General features: G+C 35.5%; 1 protein-coding gene across 1 annotated transcript in view; it reads right to left on the bottom strand.

Moving 5' to 3' along the window:
* LOC307187651 (sodium channel protein type 2 subunit alpha) overlaps window positions 1-21,354 on the bottom strand; it is a 91,995-nt gene extending 70,641 nt beyond the window's left edge. The window contains exons 1-9 of the mRNA XM_079924027.1: window positions 21,153-21,354; window positions 19,143-19,460; window positions 18,147-18,265; window positions 7,520-7,609; window positions 6,660-6,788; window positions 6,180-6,271; window positions 4,837-5,109; window positions 1,821-1,884; window positions 120-261 (exon numbers count right to left, since the gene is read on the bottom strand). Coding sequence (XP_079780153.1) covers window positions 120-261; window positions 1,821-1,884; window positions 4,837-5,109; window positions 6,180-6,271; window positions 6,660-6,788; window positions 7,520-7,609; window positions 18,147-18,265; window positions 19,143-19,409 — 1,176 coding nt within the window. The 5' untranslated portion in view covers window positions 19,410-19,460; window positions 21,153-21,354. The remainder of the gene's footprint in view (window positions 1-119; window positions 262-1,820; window positions 1,885-4,836; window positions 5,110-6,179; window positions 6,272-6,659; window positions 6,789-7,519; window positions 7,610-18,146; window positions 18,266-19,142; window positions 19,461-21,152) is intronic.
* Between the last annotated feature and the right edge of the window lie 3,114 nt (window positions 21,355-24,468).

Genomic DNA, 24,468 nt, shown 5'->3' with positions numbered 1-24,468 from the left:
TTGTTAAATTTTATACAGGATGTTATGAGCTCACACTCTAAGTAATAAAGTATATTATAGCAATTCTCTTGATCTCAGTATTTCATGCTTCCCAGAAGAATCATTTTATCTGTTCTCACCAGTTGATAAAGGTTTTCCCAGAAGTCTTGAGTCATAAGACGAAATAAGGACAAGAAAGCCCAGCTAAAGGTGTCGAAGCTTGTGTAGCCATAGTTGGGGTTTCTACCAGCCTTCACACAGATGTATCCTTCTGGACACTGGCTGTTATTAGGTTAAAGGAAAGAAAGGAAGTCAGTAACTATAAGGTGGATGGCTGGCTTTCCTGTTTTTATAGACGCCAATATCCATTTTATGAGACACCAGGGAAAGCAGATTTCTCTCACTTTAGCCAGTGCTCAACCCAGCACTTAAGTGGACTGATTTACATAACAACAGAATCCGCTAAATCTATTTGTGGATTCCTCTGTGATTCATGATTGTCATTATTATATTTATCATGTCTCCATATAAAAGCAATCATATTATGATTACTATCTTCTGGGATTTGTGAACATGAGCAGAAAAATAAGTCTACAGGGAAAAATTTGATTTTCACTGAAGATATCTAGAGGCAGAAGTGTGCTGAATGTGGAGGTAGGCAAGAGGGCTAAAGAAAAGATGGTGGGGGCACATTGAGAGGAATGAATGAGTCTGCAGAGTGAAGATTTCATAGTATGACCTTAATGATCAAGCTGACCTGGCCTCAATATTGTGCCTGACACTTCTGGGCTGTGAGACTTTGGGCAAGTTTCCCACACTTGCTAGTCTTGGAGAACCCTCATATGTAAGAAAGGGCTAATAACAGAACCTGCCTCCCAAACTTACAATCATTGAATATGATATCATATGTAAAACATTTAATATAGTACAGAGAAAGAGTTAAAATCAGTCTGTTTTACTTATAAGATCTGGAGATAAAGGCAGCACAATCTTTATCACATGAGCCAAATAAAAAGCCTGATGCTGATACCATTGGGAATTTTGCTACAGGTATTAGCTACTAATGTCCACAATATCATCTTCCACAGAAAGAACATTAGATTTCTGTCTATGATTCTAAAATCTTGTCAACTAGAGAAAGGTAACTATTTCTCTGAATTTTCCTCCTTGCTTTAGCTCCAGGTACAATACTTCTTAATAATAAGCATTCACATGATGCCAATCATAATAATTAAAAGTACTTATTGAATGCTGTAATAGCTAAACATTCATTAATCCATTTAATTCTCACAGCCACCCTATAATTATTCCTATTTATCACATGGGGAAATCAAGGCAAGGAGAGGTGACATTATATGATGAAGTCTGGGTTTGAATTCATGTAAACTCTCCAGTCTATGCTGTTAACCGCTTTGCTGAAATATGCTAAACATGTACTCACCACACCTCAGATATTGACATTATCTTCAGATATCTTACATTTTATGCCATGGAGACCACATTAGCTTATATAGAATATCACACTTATAAAAGAACATGCTTATGAATTCTATTAACTTAAGCTTCTTATGTATATGTACTGCTTTTCCCTATATTTTCCATTGAACTAATTTGCAAGATTAGCTGTGACCTAGTATGGAAAAATAATTGCTGCGTATGAGTGAGTGTGTGAAGGAGGTGAGAATCCACACTTATCCCAGCTATTATGAGAGTCAGCGTGAAGTGGAATTTACGCAGGGCTTTGAATGAGGAGCAAGCGGGGGCTGGATGGGTGGAAGGTAGCAGGTTATTAAGGCCGATGCAACAGTGTGGACTGAGACTCAACACAAAACATCACTTACCCTGCATCTGAGCTGTTGCCACAAAGCAGAGCATCATTTTGCCCTTCCAAAAAATAGAAGTGACCTATTTAAAAGAGCAAAGAATAGAAAGAATCATTAAAAAAAAACACCTCAAAACACTTCAGCCATTGTGCCTAGGTAACAAAGCTTACCTTTTCTTAAACCATGATGAAATTGATAAAATGATAAATGCATATAGGGCTAAATGAAAATATTTTAATAATAATTGAATATTAAACAAATATCAAAAAACATTTTTGATTAAACAAATGTTTAGAAAATTGATTTAGAAAAATTTTTTGGTAAGGAATAACTATTATAGCATTTCTCTATCAGAATTTATTGCAAATATAAACTCAAATTGCTTGGGATAATTCAAAAAATAGCTGTCAAATTAAGGCTGTTTGGCACAAAAAGTGAGAGATAGGAAAGCCCTGTTGCTTCTAAATGCTGCCATGAAATAACATTTTATTTTACAACTATGCTTTGCCTGGACCCAAACTAGATTCAGACCTTTGTTTTCCCTACCAATTTTAACTTAATTTCTTGTGAAAAGTGGACTGAGCTGTTTGCTCTTTCCATGATACTGTAAGTAAGTGTTTTGCTTTGAGTTTTGGCTTGAATACTGTCTTTCAAGATAAATTTGCTTCTTTGGAGATATGTATTTTCTAAGTATACTTTTTTTATTCTTAAGGAATACCTTATATATAAATTTAATAAGTTGCAAAGATGATCTCAGGAAACATACACATATATAAACATACATATTTACATATTCACATACAAAAACATACAGACACATATATATTAAAAAAACACACACACACATAACCCCCACAAAAAAATTTTACTATAGTTTTCAGGAATACTTAAAAGCCTATATTCAAGGAATACCCTAATATATTATGTAGGTCAATCTGGGTCATAGTTTCACAAAAAATTTTAGATCCTTACCTCATAACATATATCAAAAAATCATTCTAGATATTTAGGGATTAAAGATTTAAAGACAAGTCCATTAATATAATATAAAAATATGTAGGTTTTCTTTTCAATCTAGACTATACAGGTGGCTGTTTAAATGCAGAATATATAGGTGGCTGTTTTACATGCAGAATATCTAGGTGAAAATTTTTATTATTTCTGAATCCAGAAGCATTTTATAATATTAACTATAGAAAAAAAGAAAACAAATTTGATGACTTGATTGCCTAAAAATTAGAATCACTTAGGGATCAAAAACAAACAATAAGAAGAAAAAACAAGCTGGAGAATATATTCGCCAAAAAAAGTCAAAATGTTAACATACTTGATAAATTATAGAGATCTTATGAATTTCCCAAAATATACTATCACCTGATAGAATAACAGGTAAAAATGTCAACAGATAATTCACATTACATTAAATATATAACTTGCTAATGATACTAATAAACAATTTTAGATTCTACTACATTAATAATTAAAAAGAGGATACACTTTTCCTTCTATCAGAAGATGTTAAAATATGGTAATAATCAATATTAATGAGAATTCAGTAAGATGGCCACTGCTATAGGAGGTATATAGTGGTCTGACCTCTTTGGAGAGCAATATGACACTATGTCTCCCTAGCCTTAATGTCGTCATACCCTTTAACCCCCCAAAATTCTACTAATAGAAATCTATCTGAAGGAAACAATCAGAAATAGAGAAAAGATTTATGTGCAAAGATTGTCACTGTGCTGTTATTATAACATTAATAAATGGGAAATTTCATAAATAATGAAATCATTTGTTTTATTTATTCACTTGTCCAAAGAATGTTAATCTCTTCAGTAAAAATCTTCATGAGAATACTAATTCATAAAACATTAATATAATGTGAGAAGTGATAAAATTTCACATGGTTCTAAAAACCATGAAGGATACCTCAGACTAAGTATCCCAATGGAGTATTGATAATCAAGAGATCAATGGAAGTAGGCTAGCTAATTGCACAAGGAGAAGGAGGGGGGCTTTCCTGGTGACACAGTGGTTGGGAGTCCGCCTACCAATGCAGGAGACATGGGATCGGGCCCTGGTCTGGGAAGATCCCACATGCTGCGGAGCAACTAAGTCCATATGCCACAATTGCTGAGCCTGTGCTCTGGAGTCCGTGAGCCACAACTACTGAGCCTATGTGCCACAACTACTGAAGCCCACATACCTGGGGCCCGTGCTCCACAATTAGAGAAAGCCCCGCACAGCGGCGAAGACCCAACGCAGCCAAAAATAAATAAATAAAATAAATTAATTTAAAAAAAAAAAAAAGAGAGGGAGGGACTTGGACATTCCAATGACAGAGGGGCAGGCTTCAATGATAAGAAGTTATACTAAATCATAAGTATATTCTGATGTCCATCTATAAAATAAAATCAAACTGTATTGATAAACAACTCTAACACAATGATTAATACCAAAGAGATAAACTGGAATAAGAATATTATAAAGGTAGGCTTTGGGTTTACACTTTCTCATCAATAAGTAACTTGCTGGACTGAGGTTGCTTAACTTTCTGATGAGTACACAAATTCAGATTTCATCTTAGTTTCTCCATTTCCAGATACATCATATGCACTCAATACATACATTGAGTCAAACCAAATAGGGCCAGATTATTTTTTCCTCAGTCTTCTTAATAATCCATTTCAGCAAAATACATTGAATAGTTCAAACTACTGATTTATTTATTAAGATGACTGAAAACTCCTGATCAATCCCCAACAAATGAATATTTTTGTTTATAAAGCATTATACTGTATTGCTGTCAAGACTGGTTTAGGAAAAGAACACATCTTCAAATGGTAACTTTTATCGCGTTGATTGAAAGATAAGGAAAAAGGAGTAAGATACCATTTGATTTCTGTATCATATATATTATCTTAAATTGGTCTAAGTAATTTGGTTCACATCAAAATTGAGACAATTTTCACTATATATATATTTTAATATTTAAAGGACTAAACAGCTTAATGGTCAAAAGAGTATATCTTACTTTTATCTTCAATATATTCATCCCAGTTAAACATGCTCACTGTCCTATTGAAAGTGGTACCATTCCCATCCAATGAGTTATTAAAGAAGGAAGTGATGTTTATTTCAAAGGAAGAATTATCTGGGGGCCATTGCAAACATTTGTTTCGCAGGTTGCCCATAAACAGCTGTAATCCTATTAGTGCAAACACGCTCAGACAGAACACAGTCAGGATCATTACATCTGAGAGCTTCTTCACTGACTGGATTAGGGCGCCCACGATGGTCTTCAGGCCTACACATAAAATCAAAGGGAGGAATTTAAATATACTATTCGACAGCTACTTCACAGACAAAAACATCATGAGCTTGTCCTGGAAAATAAAGATGTCATGCAGAATGCCAACAATATTAGTTTAATGTTTGTGATCGAATAACATTTTCATGAAAAGCCTGCTAGCCGGTGAAAATGAATGAAAGCAGAATTTGTACGTTCATTAGAAAACCGTGAATGGAAATAAACCAAAAGTGTATTTCCAAATACTCCTTAGAGCAAAAGAAATGGTTTTGTTATTCATGCTTAAACATCAACCTTGTATAAATTTTTTGCCTTTATTTGCAGATGTCTTACTCCCTAACCTCTTATTGATTTTATAAAAATCTATATGAATAAAGTAGTAAGAAATCTTGAAGTCACTGAGTTATGAGGTTATATATTTGTGAATTCTGCAAGCTTGAGTATGGGTTAAAAAAGGAAGACATCTGAAAACTGAGCCCCATGCAGCACTCATGCTATCCCTTGCTCTTTCATTTATCTGAAGTTAAGAAAATTACCAGTTTTAGACCTAACTGGTCAAATCTGCAGCAGTTTGAATGCCTTACAGTTTAGCTTCTATGCAGAAAGCTTGATGTTACAGGACACAAACCATGTAGCCTGTTACTGCAAATGCCTCATGCAAAAACTTGTTAAACTCAAAGGCTGATTTAGAACAGATCATTTTAAAGAAAGCAACTAGTAAAAGCAAAGAATCAAATCCACCCAAAATATGATGTACTGATTCTTGCTTTTTTACAAATTTATTTGCAATAGGTGAGAAGCAACAAGGCTTACGCACAAAAGCTGTGATTGTAGCACCAATGCTGCTAAAGTCAGCCTCGGTGTTTAACCTAGCTCTCACCTGGAATGACTGAAATTGTTTTCAGTGCTCGGAGAACTCTGAATGTTCTCAACGCTGAGACATTGCCCAGGTCCACAAACTCTGTCACATATCTGTAATAGGGAGTTCACACACAAACACAATAACAGAACACAAGAAACAGTTGGAGATATAAGGGGCCTACCACCTTATACCAGTTTCTTCTTACCTGGAATTACAGAAATAGTTTTCAAAGCTCTCAAGACTCTGAAAGTTCGAAGAGCTGAAACATTGCCTAGGTTTACAAATTCTGTTACATACCTGTAGAATTAAATCAGAGTTATTCAGAATTTAGGGAAATCTAAGTCTAAGTTGGTCTTTCATCAAGATCTTTCAGCTTCAATGAGTGTTGCCATCAGATTTCCCAATTAAGAGAAAAATGGCACTGTCATCAATCATAATCTCTGTTACTTGGGAAATTTATTTTATTGCTTTACAGCACTAATTGAAATCAAAGCCATGTAATTTACTATGATAGTCCCTAATTTCTCCAAAGTGCACAATCTGATTGGAAGAAAAATATCCTAAATTCACATAATAACCAAGAAAAATGCTTGATCTGTTAAGGGAAACCACCAAGGAGAAATACAGTATAGGCTCCCACTAATGATTTACTCTTCCCGGATAGGAAATGTATTAAGATACTTACGCAAAAGTAATGACTGTGAAATCCAACCAATTCCACGGATCCCGTAGAAATGTGAAATCTTCTAAACAAAAGCCCCTTGCAAGTATTTTTATAAGTGATTCAAAAGTGTAAATTCCTGTAAAGGTGTACCTGAGAGAAAATAGCCAAGCCCACATTAAAGATCTAGTAGGTAATTTACATGTACATATCTTAAAGGAGAAAAACAACAAATACAAATTAGAGGCTTCCATATAGTTCTATATTGGTCTCCCTATAATGTAGACCTTAGGTAGTACTTAAGGAAGAAAGAAACATTACCTTCTGAAAGACGTTCTCATTGACTATAAATGAGTATTGTACTTGCTACACTAATTCATCTGAAAGCCCAAATAATATGGTTCTATATGAAAATATTACCCGAAATACACTAGTTTTGGTCAAATTTAAGGAAATAGTTATTAACAAAAATAAATGAAGATTTTTTTGTCTAATAAAATGTGCATCATTAACAGCAATGAAATATATACTAATAAAACATAGAAAGGTGATAGCCATGAGGAAAAGAACATACAAACTAGGTATAATTTTTATCATCAGATATTAGTAATCACTGATTACCTTTGAAAGAGTGTGAGACTCATAAGGAAGATAAAGAGCTACAAATATTGGCAGTCAAATCAGTGCAGTAATTGGAGCAACTTAATGAGCCAGTGCAAGCTTTGTCCTACAGAAAATCAGTGGTTGAAATGAACTTGAATCACTGTCTAACTGGTTTGTAGTAGCTAGTATGATTTGCTAAAGAAACTGATGAGGTCTCAAGATGTTAAATGCACATAAAGGGACAACAATATTGCAAGATTTTTTAAAAATCTTCTACTTACTCCACATTCTTTGTCCAGTCTGGAGGATTACTCATGGTCATAAACACACAGTTGGTAAGAATAGTGCACATAATGAGCACATTGAATAAAGTAGAAGAATACCGTCAAGGAAGACAAAATTCAGTGGAAAATTTCACTTTCATACACCATTATGTCTTTCACCACCATGAAGTTTAGAACTTTTATGCCCTTATTATTTTATTATTGAGTTTGCTTTTTCCATTTCTGTAATTTTAACAACTCCATAACCAAGTCATGTCAGGCCAAGCCATCAATTATTTGGAGGCTACCTATGTGATTTTAGTAATGAAAAAGATTAAATGAAAGAAATTAGCTCATTGGTAAGTAATTTATCAATTTAAGTTTTTTTCTTTCTTTAACGACAGACTCAACGACTGAAGTGCAAGCTCAGCATGTATGAAAACTCTGACAAAAATTCAACAAGAGAATACCAATAATTACAGTCGTCCCACAGTATGCGTGGGGGATTGGTTCCAGGACCTGCAGCGGATACCAGAATCCACGGATGCTCAAGTCCCATAGTGGGCCCTCTGTATCCATGGTTTCTGCATCCTCAGATTCAAGGAACCATGGATCCTGAACACTGTACACCACCTACTGTTGGTTGAATCTGCGAATGTAGAACCCATGGATATGAAACCCATGGATGGGGAGGGCCGACTGTAACTGAATGCATTATAACTCCATCCTAAGGGTCATCTGAGTGGAATATCTTCAATAAAATTCTTTCTAAGTGGAATATATAATATACAGTGATTGCTCGTTAAATTCTGAATAGTAAGAGAAGATGGCTGGTGTTAGTACTGACATTTCTTGGGTTTGTAACTGTGGCCAAATTACTTATAATTTCCCTAAGCCTTGGTTCACTTTGCTATAAAAGGGAGAAAGAATAACCATTCCACAGGATTGCTGTCAGGATCAAATTAGTTAAAATATATTAAACCTCCTACAACTTAATGTGCCTTGTACATGGTAGATACTCAATAAATTACTTTCATAATTTCCTAAATCATAGAGAACACTACTTATAAGAAACATGTGGTTTGTTTCACTCTACCCCACTTTGCCTGTGTAGACATAGCCAATGCAGTTCACTCTCCTTTATACTGAAAAACAGCAACAAAAGCTCTTTAAGAAAACTTTCAGTAGTAATACTTGAAATAACTTTCTTTCATAGTTAATAAAAAGCACAAGAAGGATTCAGCTGTACTTATGCAAAACAAGAGCTTTATCAATATAGATTTAGAAACTGTATAAAAATTCCAGTGAATAAATGCTATTAATATCACTTCTCACTCTTTATTTTTATTTTTATTTATTTATTTTTTTTGTGGTACGCGGGCCTCTCACTGTTGTGGCCTCTCCCGTTGCGGAGCAACAGGCTCCGGACGCGCAGGCTCAGCGGCCACGGCTCACGGGCACAGCCGCTCCGCGGCATGTGGGATCCTCCCGGACCGGAGCACGAACCTGTGTCCCCTGCATCGGCAGGCGGACTCTCAACCACTGCGCCACCAGGGAAGCCCTCACTCTTTATTTTTATTATAAATCTTCACATTACTTACACATAGTAAAATATCAGCACGATTTTAAGTGTAGTAAAATAGAATAGTGTTGTGTTATCTATATGTTGTGTTATGTATTATGTGTTAATCTATAAAGGAAGCTTCTTTGCACCCGCAACTGACTTTAGTCAAAGCAATCATTGAGTTTTCATTTTGACTGGCAGTGATGCAAGGCACATGCTTGATTCTCAGCTTGTTAAAATGCATCCACATGAAAACAGTCATAAGTGAATGGTGTGGATCAGCCACATGAGGGCACTACAACCTAGAGAACACAGAAAAACACCATTTCAAAGAAGAAACATTTTTCCTTTATTGCTACAAAGAAACAAAGAGTAAGACAAAATTAAAGATGACTTGCTATTAGTATATAAAACTAGAGGATCCTCTGTGTCTGTTAGGCTGCTAAGCTCTACTGGAGAAAATGACTCCCCTTGGTCGGTTGGCGCCATTCAAAATACATGGTTCCCAGCCTCACCCACACTCAACACAGTCTAAATATTTCTCCACTTCACTGCACCTCCTACTCTGCAAAGACAATTCCAAATATTCTCCACTCTTCTCTGATCTCCAATCTTCTTCCTTCCCTCCCCGTTTCAAACTCATGACCTTATTTCCTACTTCACTGAGAGAAGAGATAGGATCAGAATGCCATATCTTTACTTCCCACCCCCAAATTGACAAACCTCTCTGTAATAAGATCCTTTCCTCCTTCTTGTTTCAATGGGGGGAGTTTTCAATCCCTCTACTCATACTCTGGACACCTTCTACCTTTCCAGAACACTTCAGAAATCTCTTATCTCTTCCTTCTCTTACCTTTAACACTTCCCACTCTATCTACCTCTTCCTATCAGCACAAACTTGCTTAAGTCTCTCTCATCTTGGAGGAAAAAAAGAAAATACTTTCCTATAACCCACAATCCTCTAACTACTTACTACTAACTACTTCTCTTTTCCATTTCACAGCCAAACTTCTTGGAAGAGATGTTTATCTTTACTTTCCCTCATTTATCTATCACTTCCTTAGCCTACCAGTTTTCTTTCTAAATAAGACAAACATCTTCATGTTTTGTCCCTGAAAACAAAAGGATAATTTTGAGCTCTTATTTGACTTGCTCTCTCAGCAGCATTTGACAAGCATGATTCTTCCCCCTTTCATTATGTTCTCTTATTTTTGCTTTCATGAAGTCCCAATCCCTTGATTTTTCATGTCTCATGGACAATTTTTTTGTAACCTTTGAAATGTTATATTTCCCTTTTTGAAAAGGACATCGGATATCCAAGCCATTTTTCCCTCTCCTGCTATATTTATCCTAGTAAAGCTCATCAACATACATAGCTCCAAGTACATTTACATGCCCACTGATCTCAAGTATTTCTCTCCAGACTAGCCCTCTCTTCTGAACTCAACTGTCCATGGTACCCAACTGTACATATTACATCTGCATTTATGTTTACTCATTTCATTGACACTTCAAATTTTTTCAGTTCTAAAACTAAACTAAAAATCTTTCCATCCTATTCCTCTGCTCCTCTAAAATACTGCCCCTTTGACATCTCTGTATCACAGAAAATGGCTCACGATCCAGCCAGGAACCTAAGAGTGATCTTGCATTTTTCTCTTCCTTAAACCTCCACATTCAACTTAACACCAAATATTGTCAATTCTACCTGCTATGCCTGGATTCAGTGAACTTTTCCCCCAATCCTCATATCACTACATAGCCCAGGTGTCCATCAAATCTAACCTAGATTACTGCAATTTCATCTAAACTGGTCTTTCTGAATCCATGTTTGACTCCTTTCAATCCTTTCTGCATACTGTACCAAATGACCTTTGTAAATGTAATTTCAATAGCTTTCCACAACCTTAGGATGGCGATCAAATATCTTACAAAGAGTGAAGGGTCTAGGAGATCTAACTCCTCTCTACTTCTCCAATTTCAGCTTCTTTACTCTTCATTCCACTCTCCTCAGTCCAATATTATTGCAATTGTTTTAGGTCATGGAATTAAATAAGCTCTTTTTCAAGTCAGGATCTTAGCAAATATCACCTCTTTTCCCTGGACATGCTCTCTACTTCACCTAGCCAATTCCAACTTTTTCTCCAGCACTCAGATTAAAAGTTATTTTCAGTGAAATGCTGTGCACAATAGCACATTTCCTGATTAGGTCTATCAGTAATACATACTTGTAGCACCTGATACCATTCCTCCAATGACTAATTTTAACACTGATTTTTTTTCTGCTAGGCAGTCAACTTCACGAGGGCCATGTCTCTATTGTTCACCACCATACCCTTGCCATTTTGCAGTGTCCGTTGACTATTGAATGATGTCAGTTCGGAAGATTGTTTATTACTAAGTGAAGTAAATTTTCCCTTTTTAATGATATATTTATTAATATGGATCAGAAATACAGCATGAAATTTGTTTTCACATATATCAAGTTCACAAGTTTCTACACTTTTTTTGAAAGAGAGAACACTGGATAAATATAAAGTGGAAATTGATAGCCTCATGAGATTTATGTCACATAACAGACTAAGCCATGGTTTTATGACCCTTAAAAATATTTACTCCTTATAGGTAAAAATTAAGTACATATAATAACGTAAAAAATATATTCAAATATTAATAAATAATAGAAAGAGTGAATATTACCCAGTAAGTCAAAATTAATAAATCATTACACTCAAACTCATGTTTTTCACATTGTATGACTATCATTTTAATAATAAAAATATGCTTAAGTTAAAGATCCTGACAGATGCTCAAAAAGGAAAGCAAATAAAACTATTTTGCTTTTAAACCAAATAAGAGATAACTAGAGTCAGGTTTTTATGCTATTAGTTTAATAGATAATCTCTAAATAGAGAGTTTCAAAACCCATTACTTTTTAAAATCACTATAAATGTATTTTATCAGTCACATATCTTTAAGATTCTCCGAGTTTGTGAGTGATTGAAATAGTAGGATTTCAGATAATGATAACAAATATACAAATATGGAAAAAAATGTAGACATGGTATTGGTGATACCATACATTGAAAAAGTATAGAAACTCCATGTCAAGGTAGATTTCAAGGGGTTAGAACTAGTAACAAAATGCATATATTTATTTTCTAAATATATATTCCATGACATCAACTAAAGTACATTTTTCGAAAGAACAATGAATCCTAGAATAGTATTTCCTTAAGAGACTTTGTATATAAAATAAAATAGAGGTAGTTAACCTCATATAATATCAGGAAAAAAAGGATTTTAAAATCTATTAATTTCTCTATACCAGGTATTAATAAAAATGTGTTAACCTTTTGATTGATACTAACCCGTCAGTTGGCAAGTCTAAAATATTTCCTATGTGTGTAAGATGAGGAAAGACTTCAAGTTTATACTGAAAATGGTTTATGTAACTTTTGACATGGAAACTAGATGTCCACCCCTATATCCATGTAGGTAGGATGAAGCAGCATGAGTTTTAAAGTGATGAACTGTGGATCAGATGCATCCTTTACCAAACACATGGGCTTCAGCAAGTTAATTCTTTAAGGCTCATTTTTCTTGTGTAAATGCAGATAAGAGTACTAATACTTTTCTTAGAGGATACAGTCATTTTTATTACTATTAATCATTTGTTTATTTAACATAAAAATGTAGGGCGTTTCTTTGTTATTCTTTTTTTTCTTTGTTATTCTTAAGGAGAAGACATCGTTTGTTCTGTCCAGGGGCTTTGTAATAATACATGATATCCAGAGAAGTTGCAGAGAAATTTTCAACTTAAAATATATACGAACTAGAGGTAGAAGATAGTTTTATGTAAGAGGTTTTCTAACATAAAAATGGAGAATTCAAAGCAAAGTAAGACAGGCCTTTCTACATATTGATGCGTATTTGTGAGACAGCAGAAATACTGACTAAATGTCACATATATATGTGACACACACATAATGTTAACTCTTGAGTTAATTTTGTTATTAACAAATTCCTAACTATGTGATAACTTTTGAGCATTAAAGCAGGAAAAATAGAAATCATAAGCTGTTTACCCTCCTTTCCCTTAGACCTATATAATTTTGGGGTTTTGATTTCTACATAGATGAAAACCATGATTTTTTAATTTCTACATAGATACCATATAATTTTGGGATGAGCTAAAAAGCTCGCTTCCTATTTAATGAAATAGTAAGTTGGAGCCACTGAAAATAACCTTTGAAATACACAGAGACAGAGATACTGGCAATGCCCCTAGTACATTATTTATACCCGAGGGTTCAGAAATCAGTTTTCTTCTGTTAGATGGAAATTGCAAAAGACCTAACCTGAAATTTTAGCTCTGCCACTTATATAAAATGTAGTCTTAGAAAAAGACTAAACATGTGTGGGCTTCAATGAACTCATCTGCAAAATGAGAAGGCTGGAACTGACCCCATTATGTTTTGGTCGATTAACAGCTCCTAACTCTGGTGCTGTATAAACATTTTGTTTGCAAAATCAAGCCTCAAGACAGTAGAGATTTGTACAGAATTCTTTGTGGAATTCCTTAAACAATATGAGAGTGCTCCTTTGCTAATCTTGCAGCAGCTGCTCCTAGAATTGTAGCTACTACTACCAACAATAGCTGTCCTGGCTACCAGTTATCATGTTCCTACCAAGTGTTAGTCATGGTGTCAGGTACTTATGTAGTTATTATTACTGATGTATAAATAACGATTGCAGTTTTATAGATGGAGAAACTGAGATTCAAAACAGTTGGAGTAACTTGGCCCAAGGTCATGGAGCCAGTAAGTAAATCTCAGAGGTGGGGGTTGAATCCAGGTTTTCTGAAACCAAAAGCTGTGTATTTTCCTACCCTTTATGAATGATAGGTAGTTCTGCATTATTGTGTGATTTGGAGTGTTTCAGGTCTTTGCCATCACTTTAAATACCATCCATACACTGACATCTCTAGTTATACCTCCAGCCCAACCCTTTTCTGAACTCCAGACTTGTATTTCCATTTAACTTCTCAACTCCTCCACTGAATGTCTAATAGACCCCTCAAAAAAAAAAATATATGTTCAAATCCACACTTTTGATTTTACCCAGCATATCCCTCCACCTAATGTTGTCCCAAGCTCAAGTAACTACATTTTTCTTTCTTGACCAGACTAAACACTTGGAGTCTTCCTTAGCTCTGCTCATTCCCTCACACCCCATGTCCAACTGCTCAGCATATCCCGTTCAGCTCTTCTGAAAAACACATCTGAATTTGATGACATCTGCTACCCTTATTGTTTCCACCAAAGGCCAAGCCACTGGTGTCCCCTGCCTTCATAATGGCAGTAAGCCCCCAATCTATCTTCTTGCTTCCATTCTTTCCCCCCAGGCAGCCTGTTCTCCACGCAGCAGCCAGAGTGATCTTTCTCAAATTTGAGTCAGGTGATGACACTCTTCTGCTGAAAACCCTCCAGTCATCTCTCCCCATCTCATGCAGCATAAATTTGGTGTCTTCACCACAGCCTACAACTTCAGCTCCGACCTTCACTCTCACTGACCTCATCCTCTCCTACTCTCTGCCTTTCCCACTCTCCTCCAGGCACTCTGGGCTCATGGCTGATTCTAGAGCACACCAGGTACACTTCCACTTTTATCCTTTGCCTTCATATTTGCTATTCCCTTTTCCCCTCAGATTTCCATGTCTCACTCCCTCACTTCCTTTGGCTCTCTATTCAAATGCTATTTTTTTCAGAGAGGACTTCCCTGATCATATGATTTAAAACAGGACCTTGCCACTCTTCTCTTTTTACACTGCTTTAGTTTTCTTAATAGCACTTATCACTAGCTGATTTATTTTTATTATCTCTCTCCTCTCAAACACACACATACACATGAATGTAACCACATGCGAGCAGGGACTAGGTGTGGCTCTATGTTGCATCTCAGTGTCTAGAAGAACATCTGCCACAAAGTAGGTACTTAGTAAATATTTGCAAATGAACAAATGAATGAGTAACAAATGCAAAGTAAAGGAAAGTGTGCTTATTAAAGTAAAATAATAAAAACTGACATGAAACACAATGAAAATTCTGATAGGGAATTTTAGGAATATGGATTATTTTTTACTTGTTTACTATCTAGAAAATATAACCATATTTTATTTAACTATTGAAACAAGGTAATGGGCACATCAACAGCATTTTCAGTTTTCAAAATATACCCTGACAAAAATATAGTAAGCTAAGATTTTTCTGCCAAAATCAAGAAACAAAGCTAATTTGATATGCAACAGCTCCTAATGAAGATAACAACTCTTTAAGAAATAAGTCAGGATTTTCGGTGGAAATAGAGATACCAATCTAGGTTTAAAATACAAATTTCTTGATTGTGACTGGCCATATTCTGGATTATAAACTAATGATAATAAATACACAACAACCTCTTAACTCTGCCCAAGACCCACCATTACCAACCCCAAGCATTGTTATCTTATAGCAAAAGACACTTGAAGTCAGAAAACCAGGATTTGAGCTTAGGATTTGCGTTGTGAGGAATAAGACAAAATCACTGGGAAAATCACCTGCAAACTGTACAGTATTATTTACATCAAAGTTTACTAGGATCTCTAGGCAAATGTGCCTTATCACCAAAAGACTGAAGAATGTGTCTATCAGTCTACCTGCCTTTTCTCATATCTCTACTCCAAGGTGAGATATCTGAAATATAGTATTTTAATTCAGGCAATCAGAGATTTTTAAGAATCTACTTTTTCTACGTTGGAAGAAATCTGTAACTATATGCCATTTGTAAGGTTCTGGGAGAGTCAACCGTTCAGTTTGGCAAATCTTAGATTTACCTGGCTGCCTTCACATTTCAACTTGCACCACTGCAGGCCTCCTAACAACTTTGCCCCTTGGAGGTTTTCTTTTTTACTGGGAAGCAAGTGCAAACCTTCAAATTAAATTGTATCTTGATTCCTGAATAGCCACCACCATAAACTTGGTCCTCAATGCCCAGAGTCTCTGATCAGAACTTCTAAAACTGCTCTCATCCTCTACCACTGGAAGTCTCTTTTCCCAAACGGCATTAAGTTAGGGCTCCTGGGTCTCCTAATATAGAATTTTTTGGAGTGGAGATTATAGATTTTCAAAAAAAATACCATCTCTCCACAAAAGTTTTAAAACAACAAAAAATCCTGCCTTTTCCTTTAACATTGGGCATTCTTAATTTTATTTCATCATTCAGTTTCAAGAAAAACAGATTTTTCTGACCTCTTCAAACCTTCCATTTTGTCACTTGTTTTGCATCTAATTATTTAACCTCTTGACTCATTTGTCACTTATTTATTCAATATGTACTCTCTCAGTATTTACTATGAACAGAGCATTGGGCTAAGTCTGAATTTTCCACATAATTTCATGTATAAATTGTGATTATATAGGGATGTACAATTATTTTCAAATATAATAAATAATTTATGGAAAGATTTATTCAGTGCCCAGATTATAAATACTCAAACATAATAATGGACCATAATTTATACTTCAAGAGACTCAAATCTGAATCTCAATTTCATTATTCATTCCTAAAGCTAACTCAAAGCATTTTTTCTCCCTGTACAACTGGGTTCTCTTACTTGAAAAACAGAAGTAAGGAATCATTATTGCTTAAAAAAAACTCACAAGAAATTATTAAATGTTAAAACATGAAATTAACGTATGAAATTAAAATATGTTGATGTCTATGCAAAACTGGGGGCGGGGGTGGAAAAGGAATGACCTAGAGGTTAAAAGGAAACTTAATTCCAGAATGCCACGCTTCTAAAGACATCATTTGCCACAATGCCAGGCAAGTCTGGGGACATGCTTTACAGCCCCTCCACCCAGAAATTAGATGACTTCCCTGTACCAAGCTTATCCCATCTCTTGAATTCCTTATCTTTTCTAATTCCCTACCATATCTAATTCAAATATTTTCTGGGCCTGCTAGAGGAAGTTAAGTTTTTACTTTGTAAGCCTTAAAGCCAAGCCCTGGGCTGACCATGTTGTAAATTGCAGGCAATGACTCTTTCTAATTAGGAAACAAAATTTAAAGTTGTCCTACCTGAGACTTTGCTTAACTTTCAGTTTCCCCTTCCTTACCTCTAGGTCCTGATATATATCAGTTCCTCATCCCAAGGCTTCTGTGCGCTTCCTGTAAATGCCTCTGCGTAGCACAGCCAGTCTTGCAAACCTTTGCTTCCTTGGTTGTTGCAGGGCTGGCTGTCAGCCAGATCACTGTCCCTGGCCTGGAATAAAACTTCTCATTCACAACTACTCTATTTACCTTCAGGAGTAAATCAAATCACCATCTCCCACCAAGGCGTCATCAATCCCATCTCTAGGAAGTAGATACTTCATGAGGAGAATGAAGCATGAAATGAGGATGTATATGTATAAATAGAAATTAAACCTTTGGAAAGAGATAATTGTAGCAGGACCTGAGACTTGAATAAAACATAGGAACAAGTGACCCAAAAAAGTGACATTTGAAAGGCTAATGTGTATTCCATCACAATTATAAACATTTATAACTCAAAGCTTTCAAATGCTAAAATGAAAAGCAGAAAGTAGTAAAATTCAGATGAAAAAGATATAAAATTGTATAATTCAGATTATGCATATATTTTCCAAATGTAAAGTAGTGAAGAAAATTAACTCACAGAATTTACCCATTATATAGATAACCTTGTAAAATTTGAAGACTTATAAAAGGAGAGCCTGGTAATACTGTCAAAATTAATGAAGAAGTCTTGGATGTAGTAGGTAATTCAGAGGGAGAAGAGGAGGAAAGAAGAAAGAAAGAAGTAGTAAGTCAGGGAAAGAAGAAATACTTGGAAGATGGGGCAAAGTGTTTCACTTACCTATGATCCCATTTTGCAATAATGCGAACTGTTGAGTAAGAGGGAAAAAGAAAGAAAGAGCACATAACATTGCCAATCACGCATATTTCTGAAAAATTCCCAACTCAATAAGTCAGTCAAAGAGCAAAATCATATTAAATGACTATTTGAAAAAAGGATATGAATGTACCAAAATCTTAATAGCTAATTTTCTAATAGGGTTGAAGGGAGTTAAAATGTACAGGGCAGGGGTGGCACTGAACCGAGAGATTGCTTTCCCTTTATTCAATACTATAAACGTCTGAAAAAGAAAACAAACACATAAAACAGAATTTAGAATCTTAGTATTAAAATTAAGAATATTTTAAGAAAAAAGTGAGACAACTTTTTAGAAATATTGTCTTATAAAATAATAATATACTAATTACCAACATATGACATGATGCTGTGTACTTTCTCTATAAACTCTCCTAAATTTCATAAGTGATATGAGGATTTAAGAACATAAAGAAAATCTGTAGTCACTGCCATAGGAATACTTAGCATCCTTATCAAGTTTTAATATCAGTATTTTAAAACTGTAATTATAATCCACAAAGAGCTCAAAAATGAGGCTTTGATTCGTTTTTCAGTTAGATAAATATTTTCTCAGAGGAACTTCAGGGTTTTCCAGAGGTGTTGTTTGATCACACTCTTTTTTGGGCACTTAAAAGCCACCTGCTTTTATTTCTTCTGGGGGGAGCCATGGAATGGGCAAAGTTTATGGTGTGAAGGAATAAACCTGCTGAAGATCAAAGTACCTTATGTAGAGCTAGATATTGTAAAGAGGAATTTGGATACTACTCCTGGAAATATTTTTAATGCATAAAAAAATATACTCCTTGTCTTAACTTTCTGCTTCACCACACTGTAAGGTAAACAGACTTTTGCCCTTCCTCATTTCCCCCACTGCAGCATGCCCCTTCAGTTCTCTGCCTGTCCTGGACATGGGTTCAAATGAGTGCTTCCAAAAGGCTTCTAGGGTAATGGGGCCATTACATGGTCAAGCCTACCTAGTACCCTAATGATACTTCAGACAGAGGGGAGGAGGCGCAACATTCTTCACCTGACATCCCTGGCCCTAGCCCGGAAGCAATTAGGAAGTAGGGGAAGTAAAGGCAACTTGACTAAGAACTCACTTTCTTATTGATATAGTAGGGGTCCAGGTCCTCCAGGGGCTCTGACACCATCTCTGGAGGAATGTCTCCATAAATAAATGGAAGGGATTTTCCTGCTTCCAAGTCACTATTTGGCTTTGGGCCATTTTCATCATCTTCATCCTTGCGTTCTTGTTTGGGTCTCTTAGCTTTCTCTTCTGCAATGCGTTGCTCAATAGCAGCAAGGGATTCCCTGGTAAAGAAGCGGAAGCTGTCAGGTCCTGGCGGTACCAGCACTGATTGTGCCATCTTTTCATCCTGCTCCTTTAATCACTGTTTAGCTCCTTGCATAAGAAAGTGCTATGGAAACGAGAGAGAGATAGAGAGAGAGAGAGAGAGAGAGACAGAGAGAGAGGGAGAGAGAGAGAGACAGAGAGAGAGACAGAGAGAGAGACAGAGAAAGGGAAAAAAAGCAACGGTCATTAGGATAAAATGTGACTGTGGCCAATTACATGATACTGAGATAAAATATATAAACCAAGCTATCTGTAATATTTTACTAAGGAAGCTGCACTTGGCACTCGGGGGATTCTCCTGCATGCATTCATCTGCTTGCATGGAGATCTATCTTTCACATTCAGTAGGTGTCTATGAGGTAATCTAATCTCCCACTCCCAAAATGTTTTAAGTGAAAATATCCAACTCAGAGCTCAGAAATGGAGAATACTGGTTTGTGCTTGCTGTTTCACTTGTGTGAATATTTTGGCAGCCATCTTTTTCAGCATCCCTTCTGAAAAAAATATCCGAGATCCATAACAAGAGATGAATAATTATCAAAAATTGCAGAACCTGGGCTGTGCAAAGATCTTGCATGTATCTCTCCATTTTTTTCCATGTTCCCTTTGGCCTACTTTTCCACCTCAAAGAGCTTATTCAAAATCAACGCACCTGGTAAAGAGCTCTGGAAATCCTGAAATGCCAGGCTGTGGAAACATAGGTAGATACTGCTTGAAAGCAAGGGAGCGGGAAGGAGCAGGGAATGCCGGATTGCATTTGGAACTGCTCGGAAGCTGCACAGGAAGGGACCCAGCTCCTGCCAAACCAGGCAGGAAGTCACCCACGTCAAGAGGTCTGGAGCTTGGACCCCCTGGTTTAGCAACCTGCTGCTAGCTAGTGTAATTGCTTCTTAGATTAACAAATTTGCAGTACCTTAGGAAATACTGTAGAGATAGCTCATTTTCTCAAACAGTGACCATTTCTTAAGAATCCACGTAGCAGATTTGGACTTGAAAAAAATAGTAAGTTTAAGATAGTTTATCTTTTACATGAACTCCTATTATGCTGGTCTTTGTGATAACATAAATGGAGTTTTACTGTATTCTAATCATATTTTACTGGGCTAACATATATAGCTCAAGAGAGCACACCAATCATTTCAAACGTTATCTCTGAATCAGTGGCAAGAGTTTCTATGCTTTTTGAAATAATACAACCAAAATCTTGACTCCAGAATGCCATCTATATACAATCACTTATCTGTTTTTCCTTCTTTTAAAATATCAATCCATTTTAACCCTTACCCTACAGGAATGAGAATTACCATTTAATTACATGAGGTGCATTTTCTAAAAGTAAAATTCATTCACATCCAGATCATTTCTGTAGATATGCTAGATCAAACAGGGAAATCTAAAATAACATAAGTTATTGTACCATTTCCACATTTTTTTTTTGAAGTAGACCAGGACCTTTCAGCCACCAGCTAGAAGACTGCCCTCTCAGTATCACAGAGCCTCCAATACCTCCCTCATTTTCCTCACCCATCCCCAGAGACCCTTAGGCCTAGTGACAGGCATAGGCATGAAGAAGGTCCCTGCACATTTCAAGGAGGAACCTGCCATGCCTGGATGCTCTAATAGAAGAGACATGCTAAAACATGCAGACAGCAGCTTCAAAATGAAAGTGGTCCTCTGCAGATTCCCCCAAGGATTCTACTGTAAAGGTAAAGAAGCATCACAGAGAATAAGCATAATAAGAATATTAAAACATTACCCCTGCAGAATCTTTTACACCCAGAGTTTAGGATTGATAAGCTGGCACCATGAAGACTGCAGCTAAAATTCCATCATGCTTTTTTTCTTTTTTTCATTTTTTTTTAATTCTCCTTCAAAGACCACACCTAACTTCCTGTGAAAGGATTCTGGTAACTGAAGTAAGAACAGGCATTTCCTGTGCGGGGACTACAAAATGGCATTATTATAACTACCACTAGAGGGCGGGGAACTGTGAAGAGAAACCCCTCAGTGTACACACAGAAGCATGTTTGAAGCAGCCCAAAGCTCTCAGTAATGGAGCTCTAATCTTCTACAAGCTTTTCTTAGAACAGAACATTAAGACTTAGCTGGTTTGAATTACTAATTTTGTTAACTGATAATGCTTCCATTCATGCTTTTTATTTGCTAAGCCAAACTGAATCGACACAAATAACTCAAAGTAAAAAGAAAGTAAATAAAGAAGGGTTAAAAATAAAAACTCATAACACAGCAATTATATTAATGAAAGTCTTACATACATGAACTTTAACATTAGCCTCAGCCCCAGAGTATCTGAAATCTAATAAAGGGCTTTGATAGTTCAACAAAGAGGTGGCCTTTGTGCTATCTAAGTTAACTTTCTCTAGAAATAAAACTAAACTAATGGGACACCAATATTATTTTATCTCTAATTTAAGTGGCTGAAAAGAAACCAGAAAAAAATGAAAGCCAGTGAGATACTAGATGCCAATACTTAGTTTAATAACATAGTTAAGATTTGCAGGCTAACTATGTGCCTGTCACTGACCGGGCTGAGTCTGTATGCACTATATCATTTAATCATCCCTGTAACTCCATCAGATAAAGGCTTTCATGATCCTTATTTGAAAACTGAAGAAAGGAAGTACACTGAGGTTAGGAAAAGTTACCTAAGATCACACAGGCAGGATTCAAACTTAAAATCTGTGAGCTTTATTCAGCCATAAACAAAATAAAAACAAAAACAAAGAATGAAAACTCCTCATGGAACTAAATCCTAAAATAAAGATTAAATAAAAATCAGTAAGTGGCATCAATTATAATCAGAAACAGTCATAATGATTAAGTCAATATATTTATTACATATTTTCTAGCTTCACCATTTTCATTAGAAAAGGTATTTGATTGAAACAAGCAAGAATAAGATATAGCCAAAAAGAATTTTTTAATTCATTCTAGCATGTCTGTTTTGGTTATAGAAGCAAAAGAATGATCCAAAGTGGCTTAGGTAAGAGAAAGGAAGAAAGGAAGAAAGAAAGAAAGAGAGAGAGAGAGAGAAAGAAAGAAAGGAAGGAAGGAAGGAAGGAAGGAAGGAGGGAAGGAAGAAAGAAAGGAAGGAAGAAAGGAAGAAAAGAAAGGAAGAAAGAAAGAAAAAGAAAAGGAGGAAGGGAGGAAGGAAAAAAAAAAAAGAAAGAAAGGAAAGCAACGTGGGAATTCATTGTCAAGGTTTATTGTTTAGGGCTAGCTATAGGCATGCCCAATTGATGTTACCAGCACCTAATCATACTGCATCCTTTGGCTCTGACTTCTATGGTGATAGCTTTTCATTCCTCATTGTAGTAAGATGCTATAGCATCTCTGGCCTCCCAATCTCCCAGATTTAAATCCAATCGGAACAAAGACCCAGAAAAACTCTCAGCGCATCTCACTGGCTTCAGTTGGGTCACATGCTCATTCTGAAGTAATCAGGCTGTGCAGGGTGATGCAATGCTTTGTGCTTTGATTGGCTTCTCCTAAGTCAATGCCTCATCCTGGACTAGGGAGGAAATCCTACTTGAAACCTATGAACAGTCAGGGTTGTGGAATCATGGAATCACTCAGTAACAGGAACACACCAAGCTATGTGCATTTACATTAATTGTAGGGTTACCCTTTTCTCTCCCATTGATCCTAGCCAGTGAATGTGTCTTAGGATATTTAAAATGGTGAACACAAAATATTTTACCAAAACATCCAAGACATACGATGAACAACACCTGACTATTTTTTCCGTCTCAAAATGTCTTTTGTAAAATATAGATAAGAATCATGGTCTCTTGTTTCTGATTTCCCAGGATGACATTTTCAGAAGTCAACATATTAGTTTTTCTTGCATTTGCCCTGACCCTTGTTAACATCATGCTGACATTTTATGAGAATGCTAAATGACATATGTTACATGGTTTTTAAATTTCATTCAGTTGTACTACTTTTCAGACAGAAGATTTTGTATTACAACTTTTAAGGCCAGACACTATATTTGGAAGACCCATAAATAATGGGAAAGGCAAGCAATATAATTTTAAGTGGTTAGAAAGAATATTAAGAATTGGATTTCTAAATTCCAATGACATTTCTGTTTTCCTTTCGATGTCTTGTTTTTAAAATTTGTCTCACTTATAAAAGAGGAACATTAATTTTCTAAATTAAAATATAAAAGAAAAATTAACGATATTATTACACATGCTGATATCTACAAAAAGGTGTATTACAGTGATATGAAAGAGCAATAACAAAACAAAGAAATAATAGTATATGACTCAATTCCTTTCCACAAAGATTCACATTTATATTAATAAGTACTCTAAAATTAAATTTATACTAAGAAAATTAGTGGCTTATTACATTTTATGGATAAGGAAATAACTATAAAATAGTTTATAATTGATGATTGTGGATAAGTGCTCAAAAACCTTAGACGATTTTGTACCTAAGAGTTAAGAAAGTTGAGAAAGACTAAGGAATATCTTTTTCTGAAAGTGATCTTTTAATCCTATTTTACAATTGTAATTTTTAATTTTCTTCAGCACATTAAAGTAATACTGGAAACATAAGCTAAGGAAAGATTTGCTAAGTATTACCTGGAGATTAATTTTCTGTATTTTCTAGTTTCCTTAATCTATAGGTTTGACTCTATTTTCTCATGAACTTTTTGATTGTCACTTACTGTGTTTTTGCATATCCTTCTTCCTTTAACCTTGATCCACTAGCTCATTTCCATAACTAACAATTTCCGTAAGAGTGAGAAAGTTCTGAACTACCAGACTTACATGTTTTCTCACTACAGATTAGAAAAAGAGCATAACAGAAAATAAAAGACATATGCTCAGTACGTACTGTTCAGATAAAATGTCATTTTTCTTTAAATGCTAGTTTTAGTTACAACACTTTTTAAAAACCTTATTTTCAATATTTTATAATCATATGATATTTGTTGAGCAACACTCTTTATAGAAGTATAGATATTCCTTTAAATGACTGTTATCTTTTTAAACACATTTTGTTTTTCTTTAACAGAGATGTACTCCAGTGCTATC

The sequence above is a fragment of the Stenella coeruleoalba genome (genome assembly GCF_951394435.1).
Source record: "Stenella coeruleoalba genome assembly, chromosome: 6".
NCBI classification, from domain to species: domain Eukaryota; kingdom Metazoa; phylum Chordata; class Mammalia; order Artiodactyla; family Delphinidae; genus Stenella; species Stenella coeruleoalba.
Note: the sequence above shows the minus strand (reverse complement) of the source record. Positions and strands in the feature narration are given on the sequence as shown.